Below are 17,884 nucleotides of genomic sequence, written 5' to 3'. Positions count from 1 at the left end.
GGGGCCGTACACGGGATGGGGGGGCGGATGGACGGACAGAGGGGGGGATGCTGCCTGCTGCTGCCCCCAGCAGGGCTGGGAAGGGGCTCGTGGTCACTGGGGGTCCCGGGTGTCCCTGTGCCCCCCCTGGGGTCTCTGCCGCCCCTGCCTGCAGGTCACTGGGCAGTGGCAGGGGGGGTTCAGGCGCTGAGCTCGGTGCTCACATCCTCGGGCTGTGGCACCGCCTGCGTGCGGCTGTACCTGCAGGGGGGTGTGTGGGGGTGCGCGTGTGTGCACGGGGGTAAACACGCGTGCTGCGTGAGGGGGGCTGTGCGTGTGCAGGCGCCTGTGTATGGGTGTGTTTGCACACGGCTGGCTGTGTGCAGACATCTACGTGCATGGATGCACACGTGTATGTGGGTGCGGCTGTGCGTACATCTGTGTGCAGGGTGGGTGTGTGTGCACATGGGTATGGGGGGTGTGGAGCTGTGTGTGTACGTGTGCTCACACGTGTGTACAGGAGGGGTACGTGCACACGTACATGCACACATGTATGTACAGGTATGTGCACACCCATACCCATGTACGTGCTCACCCCCCACGTGTACACACACACGTACATACACACATGTAAGTGCACGTGCACACCCGGGTATGTGCTCACCCCCCCACGTATGTGTTCACACACACGTACGTGCACGCCATATGCGTGTACGTGCTCACCCCCCCGCACACGAGCAGCACACCCATGTACGTGCTCACCCCCCGCACACGAGCAGCACACCCATGTACGTGCTCACCCCCCGCACACGAGCAGCACACCCAGGTACGTGCTCACCCCCCCCCCGCCCCGCCCGTGCCCACCCCCGCCCCGTGTCCCCGCGGGGCCGCCGCCGGACCCGGGGGCGTCGTGGGCGTGGCCAGCAGGGGGCGTGGTCAGAAAAGGGGGCGTGGCCAAGGGGGGCGAGGCCCCGGCACGCGCGGCCCGTTGCCGAGGCGCCGTCCAATGGGCGGGCGCGTTGCTGCGGAGCGGCGGGCCAACGGGCGGGCGCGTTGCTGTCGCGAGGCGGCCGGGCCGGGCCGGGCCGGGCGGTGCGGGGCGATGCGGGCGGCGGGCGGCCATGGAGGTGCGGTGCGGGGGGCTGCTCTTCAGCTCCCGCTTCGACTCGGGCAACCTGGCGCGCGTGGAGCAGGTGGAGCCGCCGCGGGGGGACGCGCTGCCGGCCGCCGACTACGAGTTCAACGTCTGGACGCGGCCCGACTGCGCCCGCACCGAGTACGAGAACGGCAACAGGTAACGGGCGGGCCGGGGGGGGGCGGCGCTGCCCGCCCGACCCCGCCGTGCCGACCCCGCCCGTCCCGCCAGGTCCTGGTTCTACTTCAGCGTGCGCGGCGGCGCCCCGGGGAAGCTGATCAAGCTGCACATCCTCAACATGAACAAGCAGAGCCGGCTGTACTCGCAGGGCATGGCCCCCTTCGTGCGCACCCTGCCCGGCCGGCCCCGCTGGGAGCGCATCCGGCAGCGGCCCAGCTTCGAGGTGCGCCGGGACGGGGCCGGGACGGGGCCGGGACGGGGCGGGGATGGGGCCGGGCCGGGACGGGGCCGGGGACGGGGACGGGGCCGGCGCTGCACTGCTCCCCGGGCCGTTCCCTGCCAGGGCCCTTCCCAGCGCCCTGTGGCCGTTTCCCCGCTCCGTGAGGCGGGAGGTGTGGAGCTGCCCCCCCGCGCGTGTCGCTCCCTTCCCGCTCGCCGCTGTCGGTGCGGCTGGCAAGCAGCCCCCTGTGTCTGGCTGTGAGCAGCCCCCACCCGCAGCTGCGGGGATGCCGGTACCCCGTGAGGGAAGCCACCCGGGGGCAGGTTGGGAAGCCCTGGAGCTGAAGTCAGGAGGAGCGGGGACAGCAGCGGGTCGGCTGTCACAGCCTGCTGACGTGCCTGGGCCTCAAACACGCCGCTCTAGGAGTTTGCTCTTCCCGGTACTTTGTGCCTCCAGTCGTGGCAGGGAGTGCTTGCAGGACGATCTCTTGCTGGTGCTCCAGGCTCTCTCTGCTCCCTGCACGCTGCACCAGCGTGCCCCTGCCCTTCAGGGTGACGAGGGAGCCTCATGTCCCCTAACTCACAGGGGAAGAGGCTCGGTGTGCTCTGTGCCAGCTCCAGGGGGAGGCACGATGTCCCGCGGAGCTCTGTAGCACTCACTGGCTTTGCCACGCAGCCCGGAATGGGGCAGTTCTCTGCTCTTTGAGCGCTGGCAGGTGAGCACAAGCACCAAAACGAGCCCTCTGGGTTTCCCGAGAGCTCTGCCCAAGGAAAAGGCTCTTACAGCAAGGACCTGGGCACGTGCCACAGGTGGGCAGGGAAATCCCAGGCTTTGTCTGTGGGAAGCAGCTCGGCCTTTCAGGGACACAAGCAAACACGGTCTGTGACCGCCCAGACCACGGCTGTGACCTCGGTTCGGGAGGGGCCGTGCTGCCGGACCCCCCCAGCATGCGGGGGGCTGCGGGGCGCCTGCCGCTGGCTCTGCATGGCCTCTGCCCGCCTGCTGCTCGCGCTGGCCGCTCAGCCTCTGCTTTGTGTCTCTCCCAGATGGTGGAGACCCAGTTTGTGCTGTCCTTCGTGCACCGCTTCCTGGAGCACCGCGGCACCACCACCTACTTTGCCTTCTGCTACCCCTTCTCCTACACAGAGTGCCAGGAGATGCTGGCGCAGCTGGACAGCCGCTTTGAGGAGTGCCAGCACATGTCTCCCAGCAGGTGCGCACCGCGGCCGCCCCCTCTGCCCCCCGCGTGGGGGCGGCTGTCGCCCAGCCTGCAGGGCAGCGGCTGCCCGGGCTGGCGGCGGGGTCCCGCTGCTCTCGCGGTGCCTGCGCGATGCTCGCTCCCCCCGGCAGGGCTCCCCCCGCACGCACTTCCAGAGAGGGGCGGGGGCTCGCGGCCAGCCCGGCAGCTTGGGGCTGGGTCCCCTTGGCATGGCTGAGCTCGGGTTGTGTCAGAGGGGCTGCAGCAGAACCGCTTCCTTGGTGCGGGGAGAGGGGGCTCGTAGGGGCCCGAGCGCTCCGTAGCCACGACCTCGCTTCCTTTCTCTGTCGGGGCATCTCGGTCCCACTGCTCCCTGCCTTCACGTCCCTGCTGGAAGGGGGATCTCGCTGCCAGGAGCTGGCCTTAGCACCCGGCTCTTTGGGCGCTGGGAAGTTCCCCTGAGCTCGAGAATTTCTCCTCGCAAGCCGGGGCTGAACACAAAACCCAGGTGGGGGGAGGACAGAGGTGGTTTCGGGTGCCTGCAGGTGGTCCTGCCTTGCGGCCCCTCCCGGCCCGGGCTGTAAGGAGCAGGGTGAGTGAGGGTTTCTGGGGAGGTGCTCGTTCTCACCTGACACGTGATGGAGAACCGTCAGAACTTCACAACCTGGCGGTCCCTCAGCAAGGGGTTGGTGGTGATTCCGCAGCCTGAGCCCCGCTCGTCGATGGGCACAAGGCCCCTGAGCTGCTGCGGCTCTCGGCAGAGCCGTGAGCACGGAGAGGGGCAGTGAGCAGTGTCAGCGCCGCACGGTTCCATCGTGCTGGGTGTCCTGGGGGCTCCTTCCCGGCGCACACCGCGCTGCTCTGGCTGTTTGTCTGCCCCCCCCCAGGGCCCAGGGGCAGAGTGACCCCATGCAGGGCCCTCAAGGATGCCCGGACCCCTTCTGCCTCCCCGCACAACTCCCGTGCTGCTGGCCCGAGCCGTGTCTGCGGCGGGTCTGACCGCAGGGGTGCTCCCCCAGGGCTCCCCCAACCGGGGGCACCACGGCGGCGTGGCCCCAGGGCACAGGTGACACTGGGTCCTAGCGGCGGCTCCTTGTCCTGGCGGGCGGCGAGGAGCTCGGCGGGCAGCTCCCCGAGGGGCACGGCTCCAGAGGGGCTGCGGCCGTGGGGCCAGGAGCCTCCCCCTGCCCGAGGGCTCCCCGAGCATCTCCTCTCCCCGCAGCCCCCCGGACTCCGTCTACTACCACCGGGAGCTGCTGTGCCACTCGCTGGACAAGCTGCGCGTTGACCTGCTGACGGTCACCTCCTGCCACGGCATGCAGGAGGAGCGGGAGCCCCGGCTGGACAAGCTCTTCCCGGACACCGCCACGCCGCGGCCGCGCCGCTTTGCGGGGAAGAGGGTGAGTGGCCGTGCCGGGCACGGGGCTCCTGGCGGTCGGGGTGCTGGCACCCGGTGCTGCCGTGCTCCTCCCCTGGGGGGGGCATCCCGTCCTGCGGGGAGCAGGTAGAGCCTGAGATCCTGCACGGGGGCACGGGAGCGGGGCGCCTCCAGGAGTCCCCAGCGCGTTCCCGGCATTTAGCCCTGCGACCTCTGTGCTGGCAGCACCACGCGAGTGTTCCTGTGGACAAAACCGAGCGCCTCCCGTTGCAGGGGTTCTGGTTTGTGCTCCTGGTATTCCTGCCGCTCTGTTAAGCCACGGGGAGCGCTCCCTGTGCTGGAGCATCAGCCCCTGCGGGGCACGAGGCCTGCCTGCGAGGGCGGGACGGGACGGGGAGCTCGCTGCGCTCACACAGCCGCAGCCCTCAATGGGAAGCTGCCTCGGGGGGAAGAGCTCGTCAGGACGTGTTTTGTGTTCCCTTTGCAATTAGCTCGTTCCCTGCTTGCGGGGCAGTTCAGGGCTTCTCCCTGGAGCTCTGCCACTGCTCTGCTTCTCTGCCGCACGTGTTCTGGTTTCCCCTGGTGGGGGCCGTGGGGTTCTGCCCCCCTGGTCCCAGGCAGGGGTAACCCACTGCGTTCCCGGCAGGACTGGGCAGAGGCGCTGGGCACAGGGGCCACCGAAAGCTGTTGGGTTGCAGCGCGCGGCGCGGAGCTGCGTGCCCTGCAGAGCCCGGGCTCAGGGGCAGGCAGCCTTGGCCTCAGCCCCCCCCCGCTTCCCCAGGTGTTCTTCCTGAGCAGCCGGGTGCACCCCGGGGAGACGCCCTCCAGCTTCGTCTTCAACGGCTTCCTGGACTTCATCCTGCGCGAGGAGGACCCCCGCGCCCAGATGCTGCGGCGGATGTTTGTCTTCAAGCTCATTCCCATGCTCAACCCGGACGGGGTGGCGCGAGGCCACTACCGGTGAGTGCAGCGGGCGGCCTGGCCCCGCGGCTGGCAGCAGGCGGGGACATGGCCCGGACGTGGCTGCGGCATCGCCGGGGGCCGCGCGGGCTCCTCTCCCCTCTCGCGGCTCGTTGGTTAAGGGGAAAACTAACGGGGCCTGGCGTTCCCTCTGCTCTCCGCAGCACTGACTCGCGCGGGGTAAACCTGAACCGCCAGTATCTGAACCCCGATGCCGAGCTGCACCCTGCCGTGTACGGGGCCAAAGCCGTCCTCCTCTACCACCACGTGCACAGCCGCGTCCTGCCGGGCTCCCCCGACTGGAGGACGTACGTCTCCCCGCTCAGCACCAGCTTGCTCAGCGCCAAATCTTCCAACCATTCCGTCCGCGGCAGCGCCCCGTCCCCCGAGGCAGCCCTGTCGGAGCTGGAGAAAGCCAACAACCTCCGCAACTCGCCCGTCGCCTGGAGCGCCGGCACGCGCCGCAGCCTGCCTCAGGAGCCGCTGCCCGCCGCGCTGGAGCTGATCCTGCCTGGCAGCTGCTCCGTGGAGCACCCTGAGGAGGAAGCCACGAGGCCGCCGCCCCTCCCGGAGACCATCCTGCCCCAGCACAGCGGGCTGGCCTACTACGTCGACCTCCACGGGCACGCCTCCAAGCGCGGCTGCTTCATGTACGGCAACAGCTTCAGCGACGAAAACGATCAGGTGAGGGCAGGACGGGGACCCGGGACCCCCTCGCCATCCCTCCCCCCCTGGCCGGGGCACGCCGGGCTTTGCTCCCCGCCGCCGGCCTGGCGCAGGGCCCTGGCGGGGGGAGGACGGGAGCTGCCCCTCTGCCCGTAAGGGGGGAGCAGCCCGGGGCTCCCCCAGCACCACCTCTTGTCCTCTGCGCCGCAGGTGGAGAACATGCTGTTCCCTAAACTCATCTCCTTGAACTCACCTCACTTTGACTTCACGGGCTGTAACTTCTCCGAGAAGAACATGTACGCCAAAGACAAGCGGGACGGGCAGTCGAAGGAGGGCAGCGGGCGAGTGGCCATCTACAAGGCCTTGGGCATCATCCACAGGTAGGCGAAGCCGCGCTGCCGCGCGCTCGGTTACCGCCCGTGCCGGGAGGAGCCGGCCCCACCGGGGGCTGGACGTCGGGGAGGGCCGCACTGCCTGTGCGGTGCCGGCTGTGCCCTGCTCAGCTGCCGAGGGGAGCGCGAGCTCAGCGCCACGCGGGAGGAAGCTGGGGGTGGCCTGCGAGGCGCTGCCACCCTCCTGACCCGTGGGCTTTGTCCTGCCCGCAGCCTCTCCGCTGTTCCTCTCGCGCCTCCCCTTCCTTCGTGTCCCTCCTGGGGCCATTCTGGCTTCTTGTATTGGCGGCGGTGCTGCTCGTTTGCCGCTTTCTGAGTTGCCTCTCCCAGGCGCGCGTGTGTGTGTTCAGCTGTCATTGAAACTCGTTTGGTTGTAAAGGGCTCACCTTCCCCAGCTCTCGCACGCGAGACTGCTGTGGTATGCGAGCTGAGGACATTCTTTTCATCTGTGGCAGCCAAGCGCCTCTTTTCAGCCTCAACGTGATATTTTTGGACTGTTTGTGTTGTGGTTGCTGGGAGCACAGAGATGGCCGGAGCAGGCCGAGCCCGTCCTGCCCCTGTCCCCAGCAGGCGCCCGTAGCAGACGCCGAGGGCCGACAGGCAGCGGCAGGTGTGCGGCACTTCCTCGGCAGATTCCCCGTTCCCCAGGAATCTGTGGGTCGAGGAGGTGTGGGAGCAGCTCCGGGCCTCTCGCGGCCTGGGCTTCCCCCGGGAGCCCCCGCGTTGCTGCCCTCCGAGCGGCCGCGTTCGGAGTCCAGCTTCGCCGCTGGCTTGGGCTGCGCTGGGACAGCAGGGGCCGCGCTTCTGTTCTCGGCCCCCCTCCTCCCCCTCTCCTCAGCTCTCGCTGTGGCTGCGTCTGATCCAGCAGCTGTGCGGCCACAGGGAGAGCCCGGGCAGCACGCGGATCCTGAGCCCGGGCAGCACGCGGATCCCGAGCCCGGGCAGCACGCTGATCCAGCCGAAACCAACCCTGCGGCAGTAACCGCGCTGCTGTTGCGGATCAGCTTGTGCAGGGGATGCTGCTGACAGCCCCCGGCGGCTCCTTGGGTCCGAGCACCCAGAAGCGCGCTGCAGGAAGGCTCGCCCACCATCTCGCAGGGCGAGGTGCCGGTTGTCCTGGCCTTTCCTGGAGGCAGATCCAGTGTTTGCCTTTCTCCGCCCGTCAGGGATCCCCCGGCCCCTTCCAGCGGTGACCTGGGGGTGCTTAAGAGGATGTGGCGCCCGTGTCTGCGGCTCCTCAGGACACGGAGGTTTCTGAGGGGATCCCCGCTGGATTCTCCTCCCTTTGGGGCGGTTTTCCGCCCTGCACCCGTCTCCAGGCAGAGATTCCCCCCGCCCCGCAGCTCGTTCAGCATCTCTCCGCCCTGAGCTCTCCGCGGGCCCAGCTGCTCTCCCGCCGTGTCCGAGTGTGGGCAGGGAGCCCCCTCCCCAGCGCAGCTAACCAGTCCCTCCTCGCAGTGACCCAGCTGCGCGTACCTGTGCGCGGCCGGTGCTCCCCAGCACCCTCCCGAAATCCGGAGGAGCCCCTGACCTGCTGCGGGTAGCGGCAGCGTTCAGTGGGCGTTCGGTGATTGCTTCTTTCTCATCGCTTCCGAGCACAAAGTGCGGGTACATTTCGTGCACCCGCAGCACCCTGCGGCAGATGCACAGAGTAAGGCAGAGCCTCTGCGGGCATTAATTATCTATCTCAGGGGGCATTGTCTTTGTTCACACCCTGCAAACGCTGAGAGGGGAGAGAAGTCAAAGCTTCAGCTAAAGAACACAAAGAGACAGCAACTGGAAAAACTGTGAAGGAAGGGGAGAGCCCAGCCACTGCATTTTCTAACTGGCCCCGAGGAGCAGGGGAGGAAGAACTGCCGCCGGGGCGTTTGCTGAAGCCCAGGACTTGCGTTTGCCTTGCTCGCTCTCTGAGGCATAGCAAACCAAGGAGCACCCTGCCGCACAAAACGAGACCCTTCCTGCGGGCGGCCCGTGCCTGGCGGAAGGCAGGACGAGGGCGGCAGCATGGTCACCGCTCGAAGCACAGTAAGTGAAGCCCCAGATCGGGCCGGGTGCCCCGCCGGGGATGTCTCCGGACAGATGTCCGCACACGTGGCCTACCCCTCGGCTGCGAGGCTGTCACAGCCCCAAGCTGCGCACCCCGCTCGTCCACGGGGCTGGTCCTGACGCCCGGGAGTGCCCCGGCCTGCCGGGCAGGGGCTCCCCTTCGCCCACCGTCCGTGCCAGCTGCTCCTGAGCTCCCTGTCCTGCGCAGGTTGGAGGCGGTGCCCAGGACTCCCTTCCCCACCACGTCACAGAGGACACTCGATTCCTCGCGGTCCCCAGAGCCTCCCCCGGCCGCCAGGACCCACTGGGGGTCGCCAGCCGCAGCCTCGTGGGGCCGTGCTCACACCTGCGGCCTGCCCCGTGCTGCCTGCTGTGGGGACATCCTCCTGCCCTGGGGCCTCGCCCCGTCCCTGCAGGACCCGCTTGCCCTTCACGTCCCTCACCAGCCTCCTCTCCAGGCGGGCTTGGGCTTCCCAAGCCCCCTCTGCCGCTCCCTTGTGCGCTTCCTGTCCCCGAGCTCAGTCGGCAGCTCCGTGTCCTTCCCCCCCTCCGGCCACCTTTGCACCCTGTGTCTGGGGGGGCCGCTCTCGGAACGGATCTGCTCTCCTGCACCCCTCCTCCCGGGCTGTGCGTGCTCAGCGCCGGGCAGCTCTTCGTTGTCATCAGCGGGCAGGGCTGGCACCGCTGCGGCTCCGCCTGGCAGGCTGCGTGCAGCCGGCCCGGTAGCCCTGGGCAAGCCGGCTTGGCTGCGGGTCGCCCTGCGGGTCCCGGAGATCGTCGCGGTGCCTCGACCACCCAGAGCCTGATTCGGGCGAGCCTTCCCGGCACAAAGAAGACAGGGATCTCCTGGGAAGAGTCCAGCGGAGGGCACAAAGCTGATACGGGGCCTGGAGCATCTCCTCTGTGAGGAAATGCTGAGAGACCTGGGTCTGTTCAGCCTGGAGAAGAGAAGACCAAGAGGGGATATTACCAATGTGTATAAATACCTGAGGTGTGGGAGGCAGAGGGATTTGGCCAACCTCCTTTCAGTGGTTTGTGGGGACAGGACCAGGGGCAATGGCCACAAAATGGAGCCCAGGAAGTTCCGCACCAACATGCAAAAGAACTTCTTCCCGGTGAGGGTGACGGAGCGCCGGAACAGGCTGCCCAGGGAGGCTGTGGGGTCTCCTTCTCTGCAGATATTCAAGGCCCGTCTGGACGCCTGCCTGGGCAGCCTGCTCTAGGGAACTGCTTTGGCAGGGGGGTTGGACCCGATGGTCTCTTGGGGTCCCTTCCAACCCCTTCAATTCTGTGATTCTGCCAGCAGCAGCCCGTGGCAGGCCTCCCGTCCCGCAGGCAGACTGCTCAGCGCTGTCCCGCCGCCCTTCCCACGCGGTCCCAGCTTTACAGTTGTTCCGGGCTTTCCCCGCGAGGATTCCCGGTTCCCCGTGCTCGTTACCCCCGCTCCTGGTGCCCGTTTGCGAACTGCACGGACGCCGCCTTGCCCCGCGTGTTTCTGCGGGCGCCCTGGCTCCGTGCATGGTCTGCACGGCCCTCCCCGCTCCCACCCCTCTTTGCCACCAGCCTCGTGCCCTCAGCACCTTGCTCGGCGCCGCTGGCGGCGCTCCGCGGGCACAGCCCCTCAGGACAGCCGTGGCCCAGCCCCAGGGACCAGGCGATGGCCCCAGCTCTGCTCCTGTGCCCCTCAGCCTCCCCGCGGCCCGCTCAAAGCCAGCCCAGTGCAGGGCCCGGCTCCGTGGGGTGACAAGCTGCCCGCTGGCCCCTGCTGGCCTGCCCTTAGCGTCAGCTCAGCAGCAGTGGCTGCAAACCCCAGGACAGCTGAAGGGAATCTCCTCGTGGTTGCCTGACCCCGGCAAGGCAGCGCTTGGGCCGTCCCTGGTGGCTGCGGCGTCGGGCAGCAGCCGGCGCCATCACTCCCCGGGCTCTGCGCTCAGAGGTCGCTGCCCGCCCCGGCCCCCTCACGGGTCCTTTCTCTGCCTTCGGTTTCAGCCCGCTGCCCTGGTCGCGTGCTGCACGCCAGGCACCCGCTGTCCTCGGCGTGCCGCTGCCTGCCCCCCGACGGCGAGCTGCTTTTCTTTATTTGCTCCCACCTCCGCAGAAATTGCAGCGTGCGCACCGGGAGCGCCGCTCGACAGCCTCGGTGGGGGGGCACGGCGCCTGGGGGTGCGCTGCGTGCCCTGCCGGCAGCGGCTCCGCGGGGAGGCGCGGGCTGAGGCGGGCTCCCCTCTGCTCCACAGCTACACGCTGGAGTGCAACTACAACACGGGGCGCTCGGTGAACAGTATCCCGGTGGCCTGCCATGACAACGGGCGCGCCAGCCCCCCGCCGCCCCCCGCCTTCCCCTCCAAGTACACCGTGGAGCTCTTTGAGCAGGTAACAGCGAGAGCCCCACGCGGCGCGGTCCTGCCCACCTGCAGCTGCACTGCCAGGGAGGTCCCCGCGCCCTCCTCTGTGCCTCTCTGCCTCCGTGAGGAAGGTGCAGACCCCGCACCGCCCGCCCGCCCTGCTGGCTGCGGCCGCTCCGCCCCCCCTGCACCGGGAGCGGCAGCGGCGGGCAGCAGGTCCCCGTGGCCGTGGGCACCCGCCTTGCCCCACGCACACGCCGAGGACCAGAGCCCCTGTGGGAACACTCGTCCTGCCGGGGAGCCTGCTGGGGTCTGAAACGAGCTCTGGGGCCGTTGGGGCTCGGCTCCGTGGCTGCTTCTCACGGGCTGCCTCTCGCCCCGGCAGGTCGGCAGAGCCCTGGCGGTGGCAGCGCTGGACATGGCGGAGTGCAACCCGTGGCCCCGCATCGTCCTGTCGGAGCACAGCTGCCTCAGCAACCTGCGGGCCTGGATGCTGAAGCACGTGCGCGGCACGAGGGGCGCCGCCGGCTGCGCGCGGAGGAGGGGCGCCCGCAGCCCTCCCAGGAGCACCGCGTAAGGGCCCGGCAGCGCTCGCGTTCGGGGGCCCCGGGGAGACCGGTCAGGCCAGAGGGGTGTGCGCACAGCGAGTCACCCGCGGCTCGTTGGCTTCCCCGCATGGCAGGGGCTGGTGCTCGCCCCCGGGGAGTTGCGTGGCCCGCAGAGAGGTCGGTGCACTCGGGGGGCAGGGGGGCACGCGGCGGGTGGGCCGTGGATCTGGCTGGGGTTCGCCAGCCCGGTAACCTGGGCAGCGATCGCCCGCCCGCAGAGGGCCGGCCCCTCTTCTGCTTCTCCTCTGCCCTCTCCCCAGCCTGGCCGGGCAGCGGTGCAGGCAGATCTGGGGTCGGGGTGACTTGGGACTGCAATGGGATGCTGCTGCCCCGAGGCTGCAACGTGCCGTGCAGCGCTCAGCTCCGCTCGGGGACAGGGGCTCTGTCGCTGCCCTCAGCACCCCCAGATGGGGCACCCAAAGCAGCAGGATCGGCCCCCGCTCGGTGCCTGTGCCGTCGCTGGCCGGGGGCTGAGGCTGCCACTTCTCCCCTCGCAGAGGGCTCCCGACCTCGGCCTCGGATAACGCCCTGTCCCGCGCGCGCAGCTTCAGCAACGGCACCAGCGGGAGCGGCAGCAGCCAGCAGGACTCGCCCCAGATCAAAGCCTCGCCCAGCTTCTCCTTCGGCTGCAGCCGGCCCCGCGCCCCAGCCACGGACGGCCAGAGCCCGCAGACGGGCGGCGCGAGAGCCCCGGCACCGGTCAGAGGTAAGCTGGGCTGGGGGCCTCTCGCGCACGTGGTCCAGTGCCTGTCGAGCTGCTGTGCGAAGCCGCAGCCCTGAGGAGAGCTCGGTGCCGGCGTAACCGTTTGCTTTGACGTAACAAAAGTGGTTTTGAGTGGAAGAAGTGCGTGTGACCGGCCGCCCCGTCCCCTCGGAAGGGCCTTGGACGCAGGGCGCAGCTCAGCGCTCCGGCCCCAGCGGAGCGGCCGCACCTGGGTCGGGACAGACGCGGCACAGCGAGACCCCTGATGTCGTCGGCCGTGCTGCTGCGGGGGCTGCGGGGCCCAGCCGAGCTCCCCCCCGCCCGCTCTGCAGCCCCTGCTTCTGCCGCAGCAGGTCAGAGGGACTGCGCTTGCCGCGGGCTGCCCGGCGCGACGGTCCCCTCTGTGCCAGCAGTGCCGGCAGCCCCAGGCTGACCGGATCGCTGTGCGAGGGGCAGAGCACAGTGGTTTCTGGAGAGGCCGGCGCGGAAAACCTGCAGCCTCCACCACCCAAATTGCTCCCTAGGCCCGTGGGGTGACACACCAAAGTGCCTTCCTCCTTCCAGGCACCTGCTGAGGCGCAGCCGGTTGTGGCACGTGGCTCTGTCACGGCACAACTCTGTTGTGGGCGCCGCGGGGCTGAGCTGTGGCGGCTCGCTGGGGGCCGAGCGAGTGGCACTGAGCCACCCGCACAGCTTGGAGGCACAGCTGCAGCCCCGCATCGGCTGCACCGCACTCTGGGGTGGCAAAACCGCGTGACCGCAGTGCCCCTCGCCGTGGGCAGGGCCGTGGCAGGGTGCGGGGTGGCGGCGGGCGACGCTGCCATGCCCCGAGCTGCTGGCCGAGGCTGCGGCGTGTGGCAGACGGGGGCTTGGCAGCAAGCCCCGGGCTGCCGCAGGGCTCCCGGCCCCGGGGGCACCGCGCTCCCAAAGGCCCCGGTGTGAGCGGGCGTCCTCCATGCCGCGGGGCAGAGGGGCGGCCGGTGTGACTGCGGCGTGACTGCGGCTGTGTGGTGTGCAGGCGGCGTACCCACGCGGCGCCGCGCTGCCCGTCGCTGTGCTCCTTGTGCTCTGCCCGCGTGGCGCGCGTTGCTTCGTCCTCCCTCTGTGTGTGCTTCCCAGCGCTCTGTAGCGACCGTTTCTCCCCTGCTGCGAGAACGTGGCGGGGAGGAAATAAAAGGTTCATGTTCCCCTGGGCACGTTGTAGCGTCTGTTCCTTCGGCCGGGCACGCTTTGTTCACCCGCAGCCAGCGAGGGAAGCCGGGCCGCTGCAGCCAGCGCAATGGCAGGGGAAGCCGGCGGGGCCCCAGCTGCGCCGCTCTTGGCACAGGGACCCCGGTGGCAGCTCGACCTGGCGCGTGCCCACTGCGTCTCGGTGGCACCCGGGCACCCGTTAGCACGGTGCTGCTCGCGGTTGCGCCGGCACGGCTTTGGTGTTCATGCGGCGTTGCCAGGCGGCTGGGCCTGGTGACGTGCGGCCCCGCAGCCGGGCCGGGCCAGCCCCTCGCCGCCTGCCCTCCGCACCGCCGCCCTGCCCCCGTCCCCTGGCGGGACCGGGATGCTCTCGCCCACTCTTCCTTCCCCAGGCAGCGGGGAAACAGAAACTGGGACGCGTGGATCCAGCTGCGGCGTGCTGCGGCATGCTGCGGTGGCACAGGACAGGAGGCTGCCCCGGCACATCCCCTCCTGCCCCTTCCTGCGCACGCTGCTGCTGCTGTGCGGAAGGGGACGGACGCTGGCACCCCGCGCGGGATGCGGGGTCAGCACACAGGGGACACGGAGGACGTCCTGCCCCGCTGGCCCCAACCGGCACCAGGCTCGTCCCTTCCCCAGCTGCTTCCTCCGAGCTCACGTCCGAGCTCTGGCGCTGCCCGCCCCAGCCCCCGCGCAGGAGGGGTTTCTGTGCTCCCCAGACTCCCTCAGCGTCACGGAGCCAGTGGCTCACCCTGCAGGCTGCTGCCTGCCGCGGGGTCTCCTTGCTCAGAGCTTGCCCCGATTTCCTGCATGCCCCCGGCTGCCCCACGCCGTGCACTGGGCAAGCCCCGTTTCCTCTTCCCAGGTTCCCGACAGCTCGGCCGGGGAGTCCAAGGCCGGCCCAGCCCTTATCTCCTGGGGCTGCGCCTGCAGCTGCTTCCTGCAGCCCTCAGCTCTCCTGGTATCTCGCAGACGGCGTGCTCCTGCTCCTGCTCGTGCTTGTGCTCGTGCTCGTGCTCCTGCTTGTGCTCCCTGTGCTCGCCCGCTGCTCCTGCCACCTCTGCCGGCCGCGTACCCATCGCGTTGGGTTGGGTTTTTTTTTTTGCACCCACGGGATTAGCTCGTGCATGGCATGCTGCCCGCCAGGGCCTTCCCTCGGCCTGCTCTCCATCGCCTATCCTCAGCCGCTTGCTTCAGAACCTGTCAGGCCCTCGGGGCCGGGGGGGGGAACGAGGCAAGCGTGGCAGCTCGCGGGCACCCGGTTCAGAGCGGGCTCCCCACGCCGCTGCCGCCGCTGCACGCTCACAGCCGCTGCCACGCGCTCGCCCTCATTAACAGCCCTCCTCCATCACGGCCGCTGACATCTAGCGCGGGCCAAGGGCTTTGTCTGCGGCCGCAGCCCTGTCCTTGCGGCTCCGGGGCCGTGTCTGCGCCGCTTTCTTCTCGCTCCAGCGCCCTGTTTCCCATTAGCAGCGCCGTCCCCATGCTGTGCTGGTTGCCGCCCGTCGCCTTCCCCCCGCCGGCATTCCGGCAGCTGTGCAGGCGGCTCCCGCTGCACGCCAGCCCCGGGCCCACGCCTCCCGCGCTCCCACCCCGCGGGTGTGCTGGGCGCGAGGGCGGCTCGCCAGCCCGGCTCGGCTCCCGGAAAGCAGCCAGCGCGGCACGGAGCCAGCAGCTCGGCCGCAGCCGTGTGACGGGGTCGGCGCTGCCAGGGGCTGCCGCCCGGCTCTGCACCGCGCAGAGCCCCGGCACGGCCCGGGCAGGCTGGGGACGGTGCCCGGCAGGTCGGGACGCAGGCCGGCACCCCCCCGAGGCGCGCGGAGGAAGGGGCCCTCACCTCCGGCAGCAGAGGCCGAGCAGGACTCGAGTGCCCGGCGCTGCTGGGGAGCGGACCGGGAGTGCCCGTCCCCGCTCCGCTGGGGGCTGCCGAGGCGCAGGCCTGCACGAGGAGCTGTGCCGCACGGGGCCGGGGCTGTTCCCGTTCCTGCCCCTCCCGAGGGCCGTTTGTGCTTCCCTGGAGGCCACGGTGTGTGCCCAGAGCGGGCCCCCGGGCGCGGAGGTGCTGAGGCTGAGCGCGGGGGCTGCTGCTGGGCAAGGGGGCGAGCTGCGGGGACGGGGGGCTCTGGCCCTGCTGCAGGGCTGTGGGAAAGCCTCGGGGACAGCAGCGCGCCCCCCGCCACCAGGCAGGACGCAGGCACGGCCTCTGTCCCTGTGTGCCGCCTCCCGCGGCCCCGCAGCAGCCGGGCGCAGGGGCTGGTCCCGCACAGCCCCCGCCGGCTGCTCCCTGCGCCGGGGCCCCTGGTGCGGCAGAGGGGGAGCAGGACGCGGTGCCGCGGGTGCCAGCCCCTCACCGGGCCGTCTCCTTTCTCCCGCAGGGTCCTTGCCGGCGGGCGCCCAGGCAGGGACGGTGACGGGCAGCAGCCACGGACCGCGGGAGGCGCAGCACGGCGGCGGGGAGCCGACGGCCACGCACGGCACCACACCGCCGCAGGTAACCTCCGGGTGCCAGCGTGGGCGAGGGCCCGGCCCGGGCAGCACCGGGCACCCAGGGACACGCGGCTGGGGAACGGCGCAGCCACCGCGCCCCGGCCGTGCCGGGGGGGGGCCGGTCCCCCCGCGCAGCCCAGCCCCGGCACCCCGACGCCCTCCCGTCCTCTCCTCTCCCCGTGCAGGTGCCCCCGAAGCAGCTGAACGCCGGGAGAGCCCCGGAGCGGCCCGGGTAGGTGCTGGCGCCGCCGCGGCGCTGCCCGCGCTGACGCCGAGCCCGCAGGAGCCCCGGCCGCGCCCCCGGGGGAAGGCAGGGCCGGTGCCGCGGGGGGCCCGGTGCTGCCCGCCGCGCCCTCAGGAGCCCCGCGCGGTTCTCCGCAGCCCGGGGGGGCTCCCCGCCCGCCCCAGCAGGATCCCGGTGCGGAGGAAGGGGGCGGCGACCGCCCAGAGCCTGCCCGCGCTCTGCCCCGGGAGCACCGCAGCCCTCCCGGCCCAGAGGCGTGGCCGCGGCGGGCTCTGCGCCGCGCAGCCCCCCGCAGGTAGGGCCCGTACCCGCGGCGCAGGCGGGACCCTCGCCCACCCGGCCCCAGCCCCAGCCCCTCACCCCGCTCTCTGTCCCCGCAGGGCCCTGCCAGGCGGCCCCGGCCCCCGTCGCGGGGTCGCGGAGCATGGAGCAGCTGCTGGGCGAGGGCCTGCGCCCCCAGGTACGGCCCCGGGCACGGCGGGGGGCTGCCGCGCAGGCGGGGGGCTCGGCCCCCGGCCCCCCCCCACCCGCTCTCCTGCCTTGTAGCGCCCGCCCAGCCCGGCCTCCGGCTGCCCCTCGCTCCGCTCCTGCCGCCAGCTCCTCTCTTTCTGCGCCGAGGCCTGACCGCGGCCGCCAGCGCCGGCCCCACACCCGCCACGGCCGCGCGCCCGCACCCAGCCCGGGACCGCCGGCGCGGAGGAGCCGCAGCAGCCGCCGGCGCGCTCGGTGCCGCGCCCGGTGCTGGGAGCCGCCCCGCTCGCCGGCGGGAGGTATTTTTACATAACACGGTTTTTGTCTTGTATCGTGTTTGTGTTAACGCCCGTCGGGACCAAGCAGGGTGCGCGGTGCCACGCGGCACAGCGGGCGGGCACGGGGCGCCTCCACGGCCCGCATGGCGCCCGTCGGTCGGCTCCGCTCCGCTCCGCTCAGCTCAGGGCGGTCCTGCGGGAAGAGAGAGTGAGTAGGGACGGGGCGGGGGTGAGGAGAAGGGGACGGGGCAGGGAGAGGGGACAGGGACAGGGGTGGGGATAGGGGTGGGGATAGGGGTGGGGACAGGGATAGGGGACAGGGACAGGGGTGGGGACAGGGATGGAGGACAGGGATGGGGGACTGGATGAGCGGGGAGGGGACAGGGATGAGGACAGGGACGGGGATGGGGGCAGGGGCCGGGGCAGGGGCAAGGGCAGGCCTTCCTGCCCGGCGGGGCTGCGGAGGTGCCCGCGGCCAGGCGGGACGGGGCTGGGCCAGCCCGGGCTGGTGGAGGCGGTGCCGGGGGCGGCGCCGGGAGGCTCCGCGGTCCCGTCCGTCCCCCCCCCCCCCCCCCGCGGTGCCGGGCTCGGGGCCGGGGCCGGGCGCGGGCGCTCACCGGGCTCAGTCGTGGCGCTTGGGGTTGTTGACGGCCACGTAGTGGTACAGCACGACCAGCAGGAACAGCGACACGCCCAGCATGTTGGCGAAGATGGCGAGCTGCACGTCCGTGATCATCCTGCACCGGGGCGGGCGGCTCGGCACCGGCACCGGGACCGGCCCCGCGGCCCCGCCCCCAGCCAGGCGCCCCGCCCCCCCCGCCCCGGGCCCCCCGCCCCGCCCCGCCCCGCTCCGGTCCCCCCGGGGCCGCGGGACCCCCCCGCCCCCGCCCCCTCCCCCTCCCCCCCGCCGCTCACGCGCCGCCGCCCGCTCCCGCCGCCGGCCACGTCTCCGCCGCGCCGCGCGCCACTTCCGGCCGCGGGGCACTGTGGGACGGCGGGGGGCGGGGCCCGGAGGGGAGGTGGCTGCGGCCGTGACGTCACGGCCCGCGGTGACGTCACGGCCCGGCCACGGCCCCCCCGGGTGACGTCACGGCCCGGCTCGGGCAAAGCGGCGTCGGCGCCCCGACGGGGGGGCAGGGGCAGGGGCAGGGGGCAGGAGTAGGGGCAGGGATGGGGCAGGGGGTAGGGGGTAGGGAGCACAGGGAGGGGGCGGGGATAGGGGCAGGGGGCAGGAGTAGGGGCAGGGGATGGGGGCAGGAGGTGGGGGCAGGGGGCAGAGGGGAGGGGCAGGCCCGGCCCGGCCCGGCCGCCCCCCGCCAGCCGGTGCTGGCAGCCCCCGTCCCGCTCTCCCCTCCCCTCCCGCCCCTTCTCGTGCCTCGCCTCCCGCCGTGCCCCCCCCCCAC

At 71.5% G+C, this 17,884-nt stretch overlaps 3 protein-coding genes across 4 annotated transcripts; 2 read left to right on the top strand and 1 right to left on the bottom strand.

Moving 5' to 3' along the window:
• The first annotated feature begins 982 nt into the window (after positions 1 to 982).
• On the top strand, positions 983 to 13,002 carry AGBL5 (AGBL carboxypeptidase 5). 2 transcript variants are annotated; one of them, XM_080584272.1, is made up of 10 exons: positions 983 to 1,273; positions 1,346 to 1,517; positions 2,561 to 2,727; positions 3,935 to 4,112; positions 4,872 to 5,050; positions 5,215 to 5,734; positions 5,927 to 6,096; positions 10,392 to 10,527; positions 10,885 to 11,072; positions 11,605 to 13,002. In XM_080584272.1, the coding sequence occupies exons 1-10, from the start codon at positions 1,101 to 1,103 to the stop codon at positions 11,885 to 11,887; spliced, it is 2,166 nt and encodes a 721-aa protein (XP_080440398.1). In that variant the 5' UTR covers positions 983 to 1,100; the 3' UTR covers positions 11,888 to 13,002. The 2 variants fall into 2 exon arrangements, with proteins under 2 accessions (XP_080440398.1, XP_080440397.1); XM_080584271.1 differs by having other exon boundaries at positions 1,027 to 1,273; positions 2,661 to 2,727.
• A 363-nt stretch (positions 13,003 to 13,365) lies between these two features.
• LOC308193682 (uncharacterized protein) lies at positions 13,366 to 16,697 on the top strand (the record flags this gene model as incomplete). The annotated part of the gene is made up of 6 exons (XM_080588617.1): positions 13,366 to 13,566; positions 14,472 to 15,060; positions 15,377 to 15,492; positions 15,674 to 15,720; positions 15,870 to 16,192; positions 16,279 to 16,697. The coding sequence occupies 6 exons, from the start codon at positions 13,366 to 13,368 to the stop codon at positions 16,695 to 16,697; spliced, it is 1,695 nt and encodes a 564-aa protein (XP_080444743.1).
• OST4 (oligosaccharyltransferase complex subunit 4, non-catalytic) lies at positions 16,522 to 17,543 on the bottom strand. The gene is made up of 3 exons (XM_080584298.1): positions 17,397 to 17,543; positions 17,099 to 17,218; positions 16,522 to 16,674 (listed from the first exon to the last, which is right to left on the bottom strand). Exon 2 carries the CDS (start codon positions 17,215 to 17,217, stop codon positions 17,104 to 17,106), a length of 114 nt encoding a protein of 37 aa, XP_080440424.1. The 5' UTR covers position 17,218; positions 17,397 to 17,543; the 3' UTR covers positions 16,522 to 16,674; positions 17,099 to 17,103.
• Positions 17,544 to 17,884: the final 341 nt, after the last annotated feature.

Source organism: Anser brachyrhynchus (assembly GCF_964034855.1).
Source record: "Anser brachyrhynchus genome assembly, chromosome: 3".
Classification (NCBI taxonomy): domain Eukaryota; kingdom Metazoa; phylum Chordata; class Aves; order Anseriformes; family Anatidae; genus Anser; species Anser brachyrhynchus.
Note: the sequence above shows the minus strand (reverse complement) of the source record. Positions and strands in the feature narration are given on the sequence as shown.

Bases quoted from the DNA above. Each gene is read 5' to 3' on its own strand.
- AGBL5 (XM_080584272.1), top strand. From the start codon at position 1,101: ATGGAGGTGCGGTGCGGGGGGCTGCTCTTCAGCTCCCGCTTCGACTCG. The intron at 2,728-3,934 runs GTGCGCACCGCG...CTCTCCCCGCAG, and splicing joins CAGCACATGTCTCCCAGCAG to CCCCCCGGACTCCGTCTACT. The intron at 5,051-5,214 runs GTGAGTGCAGCG...TGCTCTCCGCAG, and splicing joins GTGGCGCGAGGCCACTACCG to CACTGACTCGCGCGGGGTAA.
- OST4 (XM_080584298.1), bottom strand. From the start codon at position 17,217: ATGATCACGGACGTGCAGCTCGCCATCTTCGCCAACATGCTGGGCGTG.